This window comes from Haliotis rubra, unplaced genomic scaffold, assembly GCF_003918875.1.
Source record: "Haliotis rubra isolate DU_JTF1 unplaced genomic scaffold, ASM391887v1 Scf29, whole genome shotgun sequence".
NCBI classification, from domain to species: domain Eukaryota; kingdom Metazoa; phylum Mollusca; class Gastropoda; order Lepetellida; family Haliotidae; genus Haliotis; species Haliotis rubra.
In genome coordinates, this window is record NW_025766957.1 from 1,174,134 (window position 1) to 1,188,808 (window position 14,675).

General features: G+C 41.3%; 1 protein-coding gene across 9 annotated transcripts; it reads left to right on the plus strand.

The window, feature by feature from the left end:
- Positions 1 to 352: 352 nt before the first annotated feature.
- Positions 353 to 12,726, plus strand: LOC124281787 (adhesive plaque matrix protein 2-like). Of its 9 annotated transcripts, none has more exons than XM_046717764.1 (15): positions 357 to 563; positions 3,696 to 3,842; positions 5,785 to 5,901; positions 6,449 to 6,565; positions 7,408 to 7,524; positions 8,298 to 8,414; positions 8,742 to 8,858; positions 8,975 to 9,091; positions 9,208 to 9,324; positions 9,441 to 9,557; positions 9,674 to 9,790; positions 10,381 to 10,497; positions 10,627 to 10,743; positions 11,660 to 11,770; positions 12,293 to 12,726. In XM_046717764.1, exons 1-15 carry the CDS (start codon positions 530 to 532, stop codon positions 12,373 to 12,375), a joined length of 1,662 nt encoding a protein of 553 aa, XP_046573720.1. In that variant the 5' UTR covers positions 357 to 529; the 3' UTR covers positions 12,376 to 12,726. The 9 variants fall into 9 exon arrangements, with proteins under 9 accessions (XP_046573728.1, XP_046573726.1, XP_046573723.1 ...); XM_046717768.1 differs by having other exon boundaries at positions 358 to 563; positions 8,742 to 8,796; positions 9,030 to 9,091; XM_046717770.1 differs by lacking the exon at positions 9,674 to 9,790 and having other exon boundaries at positions 354 to 563.
- The last annotated feature ends 1,949 nt before the right edge of the window (positions 12,727 to 14,675 follow it).

Below are 14,675 nucleotides of genomic sequence, written 5' to 3' on the forward strand. Positions count from 1 at the left end.
GTTTAGCGACCAGATCGTGTTAGCGGTAAGTTGTGGACGTGTTAAATAAGTGGTCTTCAGTTCTTGTCTTCTAGTACAGGCTGTTTTGTATGACTGAGTATTTGTTGTCTTGCTCAATATCGTACTTGGAGACAACGAAGGTAAATATTTCCTGTGGCGGTGTTAACAAGTTCTTCAGTCACAATATAATGATTCCCATATTTGGAAAACAACCATCTTGGTTCACGCCGTAATATGCGTCCCTGTGATTTCATTGGTCGCTGAACGGCGATGAGTTGAAACGTCAACTACGATTTCATTGGCCGGGCCTATTGCCAAGTGACAAAAAGCTCGGTGTAGTCCGTCTGCAGCCTTTGTTTCGTTGATGTCGCCAAGGATACGACGTTTAGGGCACCACGGACGCCCTTGCCTGGAAGTAAGTTTCCACAACATTTCTGGCAGCTATGGTTACAGATACCATAAAAGAGATGCTTCAATGTAAACGCCGTACATTTGCGGGCTGATTCTGTTCAGAGCGGTTGAATTCATCATGGCTCATTTTCAGCTGATGCTCGCTATTACAGGTAAGACATATTGATAGATATGTCTACACCAAGAAAATAAATACAAGCATTTTGTAGATATTCCTATGTTTACCTGCTGGTAATCAGTCTGTGTATTCTGCCAAGATATATTTCTTTGTTTTACTTCAACTTTCGATTAGATTTCAGACAGTTGAAGCAGTTATTGTCAATCTTAATTTGGACAAAGTAAGATTTGTTCTCTGAACGAATTCGTTTTCATTTTAACCGTATTTATAGCCACCGATGGTTTGTGTACGCATGTTTAATCAATCCCTTAATTTTAAAAATAATTTAATTTAATTCTAAATTCTACTTCGAAAATATATAGCCCAAGAAAATGATAATGTTCCGGGTAGAATTTGACACACGCGCCTTTACCTGACCTCGGGCCCCGGGATCGCGGCCTTTCAAACAATATAATTGATAACAATTATAGCAATAGAGATTAAAAAATGTATAACGATATTTTAACATTTCGATTATCTTTTCAAATTTAGCAATCAAATTGTATTGTGTTGTCGCTTAAATAGAGTTTATTGCCATGGCCTTCTGTAATATGTAGACATCCTGTATTATAGTGAATATTATCATGAAAAGGGGCTTTCACATCTTACCATGGCACATTTCTTCAGAATTTAATAATCTTTCCGAAACCTTTTCTGAAGAAACAGGGACTTGTTTCTGTTTGTTTTGCAAGGTTTTAAACGTCGTAGTTGTTTTGAACAAAGCACTACTCTTGATACAACATACAGGCTTATTTATTTTAGTTTATTTTCTAAATGCCTTTTCGAACATTTTTCTATCTTACGCAAATACTACTTATATTTGTATTAATTAATCACCAACACAAGTTATAATCCACAGAGATTATTGATAGGTTTTGTTACTTATATCCATTGACATTAGCTTAATTTAGTGTGTTGAATATACCGTGTTTAACCTGTTACTGTAGAATAAATATTTTGCTCTGATATCAAAACAAGTCTCTGACAATACGATATTTTGAGGCCAAATTTTCTTATGTCATAAGCCTGGAAGCATTCACATGTATTTCTGAACGACTACACTATCGGCTTTCTTAGTTTGATTTGCTCGCATTTTATATGTTTGTTCCTTTCTATCAGCTTAATTGAATACGTGTATGGCGTAAACGAAGAAGAGCCATCATGCAAAGGTGTAAGAGTACAGAGAACAAGTCCAGATGCAGGACTCGTTGATGTGAAGGACAATTCGTGTCGTTTTAGTATCCTGTAGTTTTCTTTATATACTTTTCACAACACGTAGGGGAACCTGAACGTTCAATTTGGATGGGAAGTATACGCGTTAACAAACCTTTCCAAGACAGACATCTTATGAATGCACCACCACTTCTCACCACCTATAAACACAACGGGTGCACGTGCACAACGAAGTAGCCCATACACGTGCATAGGGTGTCCTTCTTGATTTGACGGTTTTCAAGAAGGTCTATTAATCACCGTAGCAGGGTATGAAATTAGGCCCGTCCGACAGCCCGAGACGGGTTAGATTTCAGACGGACGGTCTAGATTCACAGCTAGCCAGCCCGATGGTCTGGTAAAACATTTAGATGTCATATACATCTGAGTCATATCTTGGTGTCTGGTCTGGTTAAATCCATTTTGGACTGGTAACATTTTGAAGTTACCAGTCCTGATGTCTGGCTGTAGTTTTGGCTTATTTCATACACTGAAGTCTGTAGACTATTGATTTCTACAATCATCTTGCATAAGCGTACAGTGCGTGAAGCCCATTCCTGGTGTCGCACAATATTGCTGAAAGTGGCGAAAACTTGATCTGGTTGACGTCATGATGCAAACGTGTCAACTTGGCAAAGTGAAATCAACAGGACATGGAAGCAACACCAGACAAGATCAGCTACCCAGCGACATGCAGGTGGTCGACAGCGCTCTGGTCTGATATTGCTGGAATATTGCTAATAGCGGCGTAAAACCAAACTCACGCACTCAATTTACAATAGCATAACGTGTGTGGCCACCTTTTGCGGTGCTGAGGCAGCGATGGGGCATTGACGATGCCAGAAATTGAAAGCTGTCTTGGGGATGTTGTTCCAAATGTCGAAGATTACACCTAGTGTTGTAGCATGACTGGCTGGTTCTACTTTCGGTTACGACATCTACCACAAATTGGCATATCCAAAGATATGGAACCATTCGATAAGCGCCATTCAAATTCCCATTCACAACGAGCAGATTTGCGACCCCATACCATTACACTTCTATTCTAAACTAACGGCGTTGAGAAACGTTAGCGTCGCTACAACTTTCTCCTGGACACATGTAGACCATTGCATGACCATTAGAGCAGTCAGATAATCTGCGAACCGCCCACAGCTCCAGTTTGGACTTCTGAACTTCACATGCTGTCTACACCCAGTTAGTCGTGCCTAACACTTAAGCAAAATTGGACGTTTTGCTGGACTTTGGGTCTTGATGATGATTCTGAGGATGTTTTGACGTGACGTCACATGTAGACGATCGTTACAAAAGTTGCACAATTGCCCACCAAACATAATGTTTCCAAAGTGCGTTTGTTCAAAATTGCCTCTGTTCACCCAGCAGAAAATGGGTACCCTGTACCTAGTCATGTAACAGTAACTTCCTAGTGACTAACAGGCAGATTGGGTTATCTGGGGTAATGTGCTGTGCCATTCATTGTTAGCGTTATGAGCATACCTGGTGTTTGCAGCTTACCCAGGTAGATTTTCAGCAAAACGGTGGTAATGCACATGGTTCACGGCTAAACAGCAGTGTTTTGCTTTGACATACAAATCCTATTTATGCGAGTATTATGCTCTCAATAATGTGCAAACATCCAAATTGTTCGCCGTGCATTAACTTGCACGTGTAAATTGTAAATCACCCTAAAGTTCACGAGAAGAATACCTATTGAAACTTGTATGATGGATTTCAGAACAAAAGCAAATTATTATTGTGTATAATAATTATATTTTCAATATCTGTGTACATACATGTGTACACTGACGTTCAGACTGAAGTTTAGCCCTTGGAGGCATGGAGTCGTCCTAGTTTTATTACACGATTTAACAGATTTGACAGAATGATGTGAGATTTATTTTTTTGTCATTTACAGGTATTGTGTTATGTCTGGCGATATGCAAAGCTGCGATTACTGACTGCGTCAACAACAACAGCTGTAACGGCCACGGCACGTGTCCCAGTCAGTGTTCGGCACCATGTTCGTGCACGGACGGCTACGGTGGCCATGACTGCACTATCCGTAAGTGTTCATCAACATGATGAGGTGTTCTCAGTTACCTCAAACTATTTTCATTTTATTTATTTATTTATTTATTTATTTATTTATTTGTTTATAGTTCGATGGATCGATTGATGGATGGATGGATCGATCGATCAATTGATTGATTGATTGATTGATTGATCTATTATTATTTGTTTATTTTATTATCATTATTATTATTTTTTTAATATATATTTTTATTTCTTTTATTTTTTTAAACAAAATTTTTTGGGGGGGGCGTATTAAGGGATTAGTACTGAGGGATTATAGTCTGTTGCTTATCGTCTTATATTATTGCTTCAGTCAAAAACTATTGTCACAGGCTTTAGCCAGTGCAGCCGATGCCGCGGTCCCCATCTACTAGTCCCTAAGTGTTCGGCAACATGATGACCCTCGGAAACAACACGCTATCAAATATCAGGGACGCGGCACCAAACCAAATCGCTCGTCATCTTATTAGTGAATGGTAATCAACAAGTACGTGCAGTGAAATTTCAATTGCACACGTACAAGTCGCACACCTGGCTGTTCTACCAGCAAGTGGTCCTCAATCGTAAGAAATAGCAAAAGTTACAACAAAATAATGATTGTTTCTTAAACGACTTTTTTATTCGGGTGTCCAAAATTAGGAGACAAATCATAAGAGTTGGTGTGTCGATTTCATGTGACTGCAAAATTTGGTTTTGTGGCAATTATTTGATTTTGTGTTAGTGAGCGATTCATCGGTCTCAAATGAAGTCAAACGGACTATAGTCAGTTAAATGGATTAAGAGATACACTGGATGGGAACATTCTGAGGAGATGAACTCTTTAAAGGCACAATGTCACACATTTTCGACAGTATTTAGCCTATATTATATATATTGGGGCATATACGCTCACTTTTGCTTCCTATTGATGCAATAAAAGACTTATTATCCCTTACGACTTGCCTGAAAACGATAATTGAAACTTCGAGGCGAACAGCTTCCAAATAGAGAACAATTGCCATATATGAAACAATTGCTCCGTACATCGAAAACAGTCACACACGGTATTGTTGGTGTTTGCCATACTGGTTCAAGTCACAAGTTGTGCGTGGGATATTCAAGGGACATAACTCTATGGGGGTCGCGTGAAATAATGGTCTCCCGGCAGAGGGCGCGTGAGTCGATTTAATGCAACGTTGCATTAATTCATTCGAACCTTTCAATTTAATATTGTAAACAAAATAGGTATATTTTTTAAATAAAATAAATTATATGGTAGCTTCACTGACAGTCTAAGTAAACTCAGGCTCAGTAGTATTCGTTACACTGTTATAATGAGTCTAACAAACCCTAGGTAGCGTCAGCTAACCTTTGAGCGACCTATGACCGTCCAATCAAACGCGAGACGGCCGGACGATTTAACCAATCAGACAACGACTACTTGTTAGGGTTCGGCGGTTTGGGGATTTTCTCTTCCCTGGTCGCTGACACTGATCTATCAACAAACGAAAATCCGCATAAAACACAGATATTTGACCTGCAGTTTTTACTCTTATGAGTTTCTAATGACATGGTTACTATTTGCTTATATTTTCGCAAGATGACATCCTTGAATATTGACAAAAATGTTACTTTCAGCGACTGTTTACTCATTGCGTGTATCACTCGGAAGCGATCGTCCGGAAAATAGCATTTGGAATCGTTCGAGTTTTTGAGGTAAAGGTTCAAACGGTATGTGCGAATGTTAACTTTCTCGATTTGGTAAGCTGTGTTCTGATTGGTCAACCCAAAAGGTTAGCTGACGCGACCTTCTATTAGGTTTTGTTAGACTCAGTATCCCAGTGTGACGAATAATACTGAGATAGTTAGTATTATTGAGAAAAATGGTGTGATATAGTGCCTTTATTGTACATACTGTAAAACATCAGTTTTGGTTTTTGCCTCTGTTACAGCACCCATTTGCACTGCAGCTGGAAGTGAGTGTGGTACCAACGGTGCCTGTACAACCTCATCAAGCCCCTATGTCTGCACCTGCTCCAACGGATATACTGGTGAAACGTGTACCGTAGGTGAGAAAACAGGCATTAAGATTCATCACAGCCACATAGGATGCAAGTTGACGTTTAACTTACTAGGAGGGTGAAATGCTAAGGGTAACCTTGGGCGAGTATTTGATTATATGTTCATTTTATCTTAAGCAAGTTGACGTTTAGCCATCTAGGATGATGAACACCAAGGGTTATCTTGCGCGAGTATTTGATTATATGCTCATTTCATCTTAAGGAAGGTGACATTTAACCAACTTGGAGTCTGAAACACAAAGAATCATCTTGCCCGAATCTTTGACTCTATTCATTTCATCTGAAGCAGGTTGACATTAAACCAACTAGCACGATGAAAACCCAAGGGTCATCTTGGGCGAATCTTCTTTCATTTCATCTTCCATAAACCAGCCAGTAGGGTAGAAACCCAAGGGTCACCTTGGGCGTAACTTTGATTTTGAGTTAGATTCTAACGGTCTAATTGGTTGTGCACCTTGACGTTGCAAGATTGTATCCGCTTTTCTACGCCATGATCTGTCTATTAACCTTGATATGACCATCTTCTTTCCTACAGCCCCTATCTGTACTGCTGCCGGAAACCAGTGTGGCGCTAATGGTGCCTGCACGACATCGTCAGTGCCATACGTCTGCACCTGCTCCAACGGATATTCAGGGGCACTGTGTACCACAGGTAAATAGACGCCTCGTTTAGTTAGATTGTCACCAACAGACTGACAGTGAATGTAACACCGTTGTGTAGCTTTGTGAACGTTGACCCGTTTGTCAAGCAAGGTATCCATTTAAAATTAACGGACTTGAGAGAGAGCTTAGTCTCACGCCGCTATTACCAATATTCCAGCAATATCACGACAGGGCACACCAAATTGGCTACACACATTGAACCCATGTGGGGAATCAAACCCGGGTCTTCCATTCGTATAACAACCTCAGATGGGCGATTGGGTAGCCTAGTGGTTAAAACGTTGGCTAGTAACGCAGAAGACCCGCTTTAGATTCCCCACATGGGTACAATGTATGAAGCCCATTTCTTGTGTCCCCGCCCTGATATTGCTGCAATAATGCTAAAAGCGGCGTAAAACTATACTCACTATTACAAGGTTGAATTACTCCCGTGTAACTCGGCACCTAAGACCAGCTGCAAAGACATGTGTTGGCGCGTGGTCCTGTTCATAGAGCTGTCACAAATCAGTGGAAGTTAAGCAACGTTGAGCTCGGAGAGTTCTTGTATGGGTGACCGTGTTTGGCAGCTTGACTCCTCAGAGTTTCTAGGATTTCAGTCCTGCCCCACACCGAAGCACATTTGATACATGTGGTATCACCTTAGGCAAGTGAGTTGGTTCAAGCATGCGACTGTTCACCCAGCAGAAAATGGGTACCCGGTGGGATAAGTCATGTGACTATAACCTTCTAGCACCTCACAGGCAGCTTGGGTTATCCGGGGTTATAATGAACTGCCTGTTTGTCAGCGCTTCGAGCATCCACTTGGTGTATAGCATATATTTCTTGTAACAGCCCCGGTCTGTACTGCTGCCGGAAGCCAGTGTGGAGCCCAAGGCAGCTGCACAACGTCGTCCACTCCATACGTGTGCACCTGCACCGGCGGATACACTGGGCCAACATGTAACATAGGTAAGGTGATAATACTCCCATCGTGGCCAGCAGCGACTGACAGAGTTCACTGCAAGGTGTACATTGATAAGTTATGGATCATACAAGAAGTTACGGATCATTTTGTCAAAGTCGAACTCAATATTCCAGCTATGTGGTCTGTAAATTCAGTGGACCTGACAATTCAGTGATCAACATCATGAGCATCGATCTACGCAATTGGGATACGATAATATGTGTCAATTAAGTCAGCGAGCCTGACCAGCCAATCCCATTAGTCACCTTTTACGACAAGCATTGGCTGCTGAAGATCAATTCTAACCCCGATCTTCAAGGGTTATATGAGGTATTTGAATCACCATACGAAAAACTATATGTTTGATGAATGCTAATGAACTATGCCATTTTAGAAAGACCCAAATGTAACACATGTTATATTTGGGATTCGGCTTTCCCAGCACAGTACAGAATCTAGCACATTTTAGGTTGAGTCCCATGCCGGATTTGAACCCACACTCTCAGTCAGGCACCTTATCACACACAATCACCGATCTAACCCACGCAGCCACTACGGCTTCCACAAAATGGAAGTCTGACAACTGGTAGTATGGACCAACTCTGGCATGTGAAGGTTCGAATCCAGGATGGGATTCAATCTAAAAATGTAACAAAATCTGTCTTGACGAAGAGAAATCCCAAATGTATAGCACATATTGTATTCTGATTTCGTGGACAGACAATTCACAACATTTCAAATTTCATTGGTAACACAAAGGTATTGTGTATATTTACAGCTCCGATCTGTACTGCTGCCGGAAGCCAGTGTGGCGCTAATGGTGCCTGCACGACATCATCTACGCCATACGTCTGCACCTGCTCCAACGGATATTCAGGGGCACTGTGTACCACAGGTAATGCGACAATAGGCTGACTGTAAATGTGACACAGTTAACAATTTGTTTTAACTTTGAACCTTTGTAAAGCACACTATCCATGTAACCTAACGGATTTACGTACCCATACAGATAGATATACAAAGGCATGGATGTACACGCCCATGGATGGTGATCATATAGTCCTTTTCAGTCAAGTTCACGTCAAGTTCACTCATTCATGATTTTGGAATTAATACTAGCGACGCAACTTAAAGTCATTATATGTTCCATCACCATAACTGTGTACCGCTTGTGTAGTGCTTTATGTAGAAGTAACTGTATTTGTGAGTGAATATTTTACAGCTCCAGTCTGCACTGCTGCCGGAAACCAGTGTGGAAGTCAAGGCAGCTGTACGACATCGGCAACTCCATACGTCTGTACCTGCACTGGCGGATACTCAGGATCACTGTGTACCGTAGGTAAGGAGATCATTCGTTTTATTATTTCGTTTCGTTTGCTAAGTCAGAGTACATTCACCCAAAAAAAGGCATACTAATTTCCTCGTTATCTACAGCTATACATTTTGTATTTACAGCTCCAGTCTGCACTGCTGCCGGAAACCAGTGTGGCGCTAATGGTGCCTGCACGACATCTTCAACTCCATACGTCTGTACCTGCACGGGCGGATACACAGGATCACTGTGTACCGTAGGTAAGGAGATCATTCGTTTTATTTTTTCGTTTCATTTGCTAAGTCAGAGTACATTCACCCAAAAAAATGCATACTAATTTCCTCGTTATCTACAGCTATACATTTTGTATTTACAGCTCCAGTCTGCACTGCTGCCGGAAATCAGTGTGGCGCTAATGGTGCCTGCACGACATCTTCAACTCCATACGTCTGTACCTGCACGGGCGGATACACAGGATCACTGTGTACCGTAGGTAAGGAGATCATTCGTTTTATTTTTTCGTTTCGTTTGCTAAGTCAGAGTACATTCACCCAAAAAAATGCATACTAATTTCCTCGTTATCTACAGCTATACTTGTTGTATTTACAGCTCCAGTCTGCACTGCTGCCGGAAACCAGTGTGGAAGTCAAGGCAGCTGTACGACATCGGCAACTCCTTACGTCTGTACCTGCACGGGCGGATACACAGGATCACTGTGTACCGTAGGTAAGGAGATCATTCGTTTTATTATTTCGTTTCGTTTGCTAAGTCAGAGTACATTCACCCAAGAAAATGCATACTAATTTCCTCGTTATCTACAGCTATACTTGTTGTATTTACAGCTCCAGTCTGCACTGCTGCCGGAAACCAGTGTGGCGCTAATGGTGCCTGCACGACATCTTCAACTCCATACGTCTGTACCTGCACGGGCGGATACACAGGATCACTGTGTACCGTAGGTAAGGAGACACCTCGTTTACGATTCATTCATGGTCCGGTATACCTGGGCGGGTATAATAATAATAGTCCATTTATATTGCGCATTTATCCATGCTCAAAGCGCTGACATATTACTCCTGGTCAACGAGTACAGAACACTCCCTGTGGAGAATACAACCGGTCGCCTGTCAGGCGCATAAGGTTCAAATTCAGACTACCATCATATCCAGGAATCCAATTTACTGCTGGGTGGACAGAGGCAATTTTGAACTAACTCACCTGCCTAAGGTGAGACCACATGTATCACATGTGCTTCGTTGTGGGGTAGGACTGAAGTGAACCATCCGAGGACTCTACGCGCCCAACGTTGCTTATCGTCAACTGATTTGTGACATGAGCTCTGCGCACAGGACCACACACGCCATATACAAGGACACTGTCTATGGGGACCTATGTAGAGTTAAATAAAGTGTGATGGAATAATATCAATGCCAGAACAGATGATATTTATCTGACGGCATCAAAAGGATGTCGCTGCTTCGACGATACCCTTTTTAAATTATATTTTCCCCTGGATTTTGATCAAAAGCTTTTCCAATTGTCTTTACAGCTCCAGTCTGTACTGCTGCCGGAAACCAGTGTGGAAGTCAAGGCAGCTGTACGACATCGTCAACTCCATACGTCTGTACCTGCACGGGCGGATACTCAGGATCACTGTGTACCACAGGTATTGTCACGACATAATAAATCCCAGTCAGTAATTAGAGACCTATCAAACTTGCTGTGCCACCATAAATAACAGCTTCTTCAGAACACGGTCCAAAATTGTTTCAAAAATGGTTTGCTTCCACTTCAGCACCAGTCTGCACAGCTGCAGGAAACCAATGTGGCACCAAGGGAGGCTGTAACACCTGCGGGAGCACCTACACCTGTCAGTGTTATTCTGGCTATGGTGGAACCACGTGTGCTACAGGTAAGGAGCACCTCTGCAGACCATGACATAGGCATGTGACATATACATTGAATGTTTCCTCGCTAGGAATACCTCTTTCAACATGACATATTATCAGCTCCACGTGAACTGCAGGACAAAAGAAAGAAAACATGCATATTTTGGCAGAATATATTTTCTTAATGTTTATTGTCAAGTTCATTATTTCCACATCATTAAACAACAGACATGTGGAGATGATATACCCCACCCCCACCACAGGCGAAGATTAAAGATTAAAAAAATATTTTTTGAGATGACCCCCGACTTGAAATGCTACACAATACAATACATTATGACGGGGTCATCTCAAATGTTTTATGTGTTTTTAACATCTTTAATCCTCGCAAAGACACGAGGGCCTGTGACCCTCACCCCAAGGTCTGGGTGCTTGTCGTAAGAGGCGACTAACGAGATCGGGTGGACAGGATCGCTGACTTGATTGACTCATGTCATCTTATCCCAATTGTGTAGATCGATGCTCATGCCTTTGATCAGTGGATTGTCTTGTCCAGACTCGATTATTTATAGCTGAAATATTGCTGAGTGCGGCGTAAAACAGCACACCAACCAGTATTTTACAACATTCAAATAGGCACCAGCTCACCGCTAGTCTGTATTTAAAGGCTTCATGAAGATATATTGGAACGTTATTGGAACGTTAACGGACGGCGGACAGAAGAACGGACACGCTGAAAGCTATATTCCGCCCCGGAAAAACCTTTTAGATGTGTTGATTCACTTTTGAAAATGTTCCTCAATTGTATTACACACAATACTTTTAAGAAAAAACACGTAAACCAAATACTACAAACACTGTCTAACAAACACACAGTTTGGTAATACAAGTCTTAGACTGATTTCTATGCAAATATTATCGGTGAATATTATTTTCCAGCTCCCCCGTGCACTGCACGAGGAAGTGAGTGCAAGAACGGTGGAACGTGCAACACTGCCACTTTCCCCTACACGTGTGCATGTCCATCGGGGCTTACTGGAGCCACATGTCGTAAGTTACTTGCTACTGTTAGAAATAATCTGCAGTAACCTATGCTTGTACTAACGGTTTCGGTTGGTAAGGGTCAGGATCCACAAAGCCTTCGCATCGCTTCGACATTCGTAAGCCTATAATAAACTATTGAGTTACGACAGGTCGTAAAGTTACGAATGCTGTGCGGATTGGAGCCAAGGCTCGCGGACAAGCTAGCACGCTCATACACACAATTGTGTAGATCGATGCTCGTGTTTTCAATCATTTGATTGTCTGGTTCAGACACGATTATGTACAGTCAGCCATTATATGGTTGGATTATTGCCGAGTTCGGCGTAAAACGACAAACAACATGCTAACATAATTAACTCTCAGTCTTAAATCAAGTTACGAACCAATGTCCTTGTACCAAAAAATACAAAAATATAAAATATATTTCCACAACCCAATGGCCATTGTGTTTATAACAACACAGACTGTTATTAATTGCACGTAATTTGATTGATACTAAAAACCATTCCTTTTCTGTGTCTTTTACAGAGGGCGCTGGCAGTCAGGTGACCTTCTTTGTGGGCACGCTCCTCGTCTCTGCATTGTCGAGTCTTGTCTTGATGCAGTATTAATCGTCGGCTTAAATGCTATAACAGTATTACAGTGACGAAATATTTCTTAAAACATCCGTTTGCACGTCTACCACCAGACCGTGTGAATAGACACCAACGTAGATCTAAATATAGCTCCTGGATCCATAAAATGACGTGAAACATTAAGTGTGTCACTGACTTGATTCGTGTAACCATAGCAACAGTCGGAAATGGTTGATTGGTGTTTCTTCCCTCTCTCTGTCCTACTTAAAAACATGAAACTTCTTTCTGTCCTTTATCTTTCCACTTGTCCAATACCATGATGACGTGTCGAGTTACTGACCTGTGTCGGTTGTTCCACTGAAATAAACGGTGCGGTTCAAGACAAAATCCATATTTGTGGTCTTTTTTATGAAATTACACTTAACGCTGCTTTCAATAGTATACCAGTTCCAGTAAACATCGGTTATATCGATCTCAAGGGGACTAGTAAGTTTGGTTGGTTTATAACAGTAGTTTGCTATGAGCATTTCGACTAAAACAGTCATTGGCCAGGACTGAAAAGCCAGTTCGTAATATCGGTCAGTTTGTTATATACACTGTTCATTTGATGGAAGAAAATCCGAACAGATGAAGTTGGTGATGTTTACTGCTTCAGTGAGTGAGTGAGTGAGTGAGTGTTTGAGTGAGTAGGTGAGTGTGTGAGTGTTTGAGTGAGTGAGTGAGTGAGTGGGTGTGAGTGGATGAGTTAGTAGGTGAGTGTGTGTGTGTTTGAGTGGGTGAGTTAACATTTAACGTCGCTTCGGCGTTATTTCAGCCATATAGCGACTGCTTTGGTCAAACGCCCATAAGCAAGAAGAACAATTAATCATGATCAGGTGAATCTGGGATGCACCCAAATCAAGGGTTCAAATCCAGGATTCTGGGAAGCCTGGGGACAATGTGAATATCTTCATTCTGAAGACCCGGGTTAGAATTGATCTTCATCAACCCATGCTTGTAAGAGGGGACTAACGGAGTTGGGTGGTCAGGCTTGGTGACTTGATTGACGCATGTCATCGGTTCCGAAGTGTTTAGACTCTCATGGTCTTGATCACTGGAATGTCTGGTTCAAAATTTGTAATAAGTTTTTACCAAAGTTAGAGTCGATTGTATAGTTCTGACAATATCATAAGCATGTGTTTATGAATTCCTGTCAAATAGTGATAAAACCATGTTTCAATGGAAAACAGGACAAATATTTCTCAAATTCTAATGTTGAAAGCACAAAGACGACCAAATGTTCTACAGGCAACACTTCACTGTGAAGAGTTGCTTCTCTTTAGGATGTCCAAAACCAATGATCGTGGGTTTGAATCCCGGATCAATGTTTGTGGATTTCCGAACACCATACCCGTTCTTGTCTTTTTCACCAAAGTGGTAAAGACCCGCGTCTCATTAAACTTTACTCCCAAATCAAAATGACAAGCAATTCCGTGGCTAAAATACCATGCAAAGGGACATTAGATTCGCTCTGTCTTTCTTAACATAGAAACCAATCTGAGGAAATAAACCAAAATCATAAGGAACATCACAAAGATAAGGGTCATTGTACGATTCTGAACATGTCATCTTGAGCATGAATGTAGTCACCATCAACTGACACCAGGTGTTCATGAACAGATGACCAAACCTGATTGGTGAAACAATAACTAACGCGTAGTCTCTGGAAATTCCTGCTGTACACACTTAGATTATATTTGAACCATTCTGTCGCACGGCAAACCATTTTCAGTGACGTCAACGAAACGAAGCTAACATAAAATCCTCATTTGCCTACCCGGTTGAAAAGTGTTTTGTCTCAGGCTACGATAGACACCACACTCACACACACGAAACCCGAACAGTGCTTGATCCGTTTAGTTCCGAACGTCGGTGAGACAAACATCAAGTACGAGGCTTAAACTTAAAAGTCACATGCAACCAAAAAATCAAACATAATTAAAACACAATTATCACTTAGTCATGACATATAATATACATTGCTGGTTATTGTTGAGTGCCTTCTACAACATAGGAGATAAGTGTGTATCGCTGTCCTTCTGATATTCCTCCGAACGGAATCTCTACCCATTTTAGGTACAATGTGTATGTTACAGAATAGTAGGGAATAGTCTTAAAGGTCACATGCAACCAAAAAATCAAATATAATTAAAAACAATTATCACTTATTCATGACATATAATATACATTGTTGGTTATGAAAAAACATATAAACAAAATTATAAGCGTACAATCGCAAATCAAAAGTGCAATATTGTGTACTACGGTTTACTTCCCAAGAAACGAAGCAGCCGGGA

Coding starts and splice junctions, on each gene's coding strand:
- LOC124281787 (XM_046717764.1), top strand. CDS start 530: ATGGCTCATTTTCAGCTGATGCTCGCTATTACAG. Junction 9,558..9,673: donor AGGATCACTGTGTACCGTAG/GTAAGGAGATCA, acceptor TTGTATTTACAG/CTCCAGTCTGCACTGCTGCC. Junction 9,791..10,380: donor AGGATCACTGTGTACCGTAG/GTAAGGAGACAC, acceptor TTGTCTTTACAG/CTCCAGTCTGTACTGCTGCC.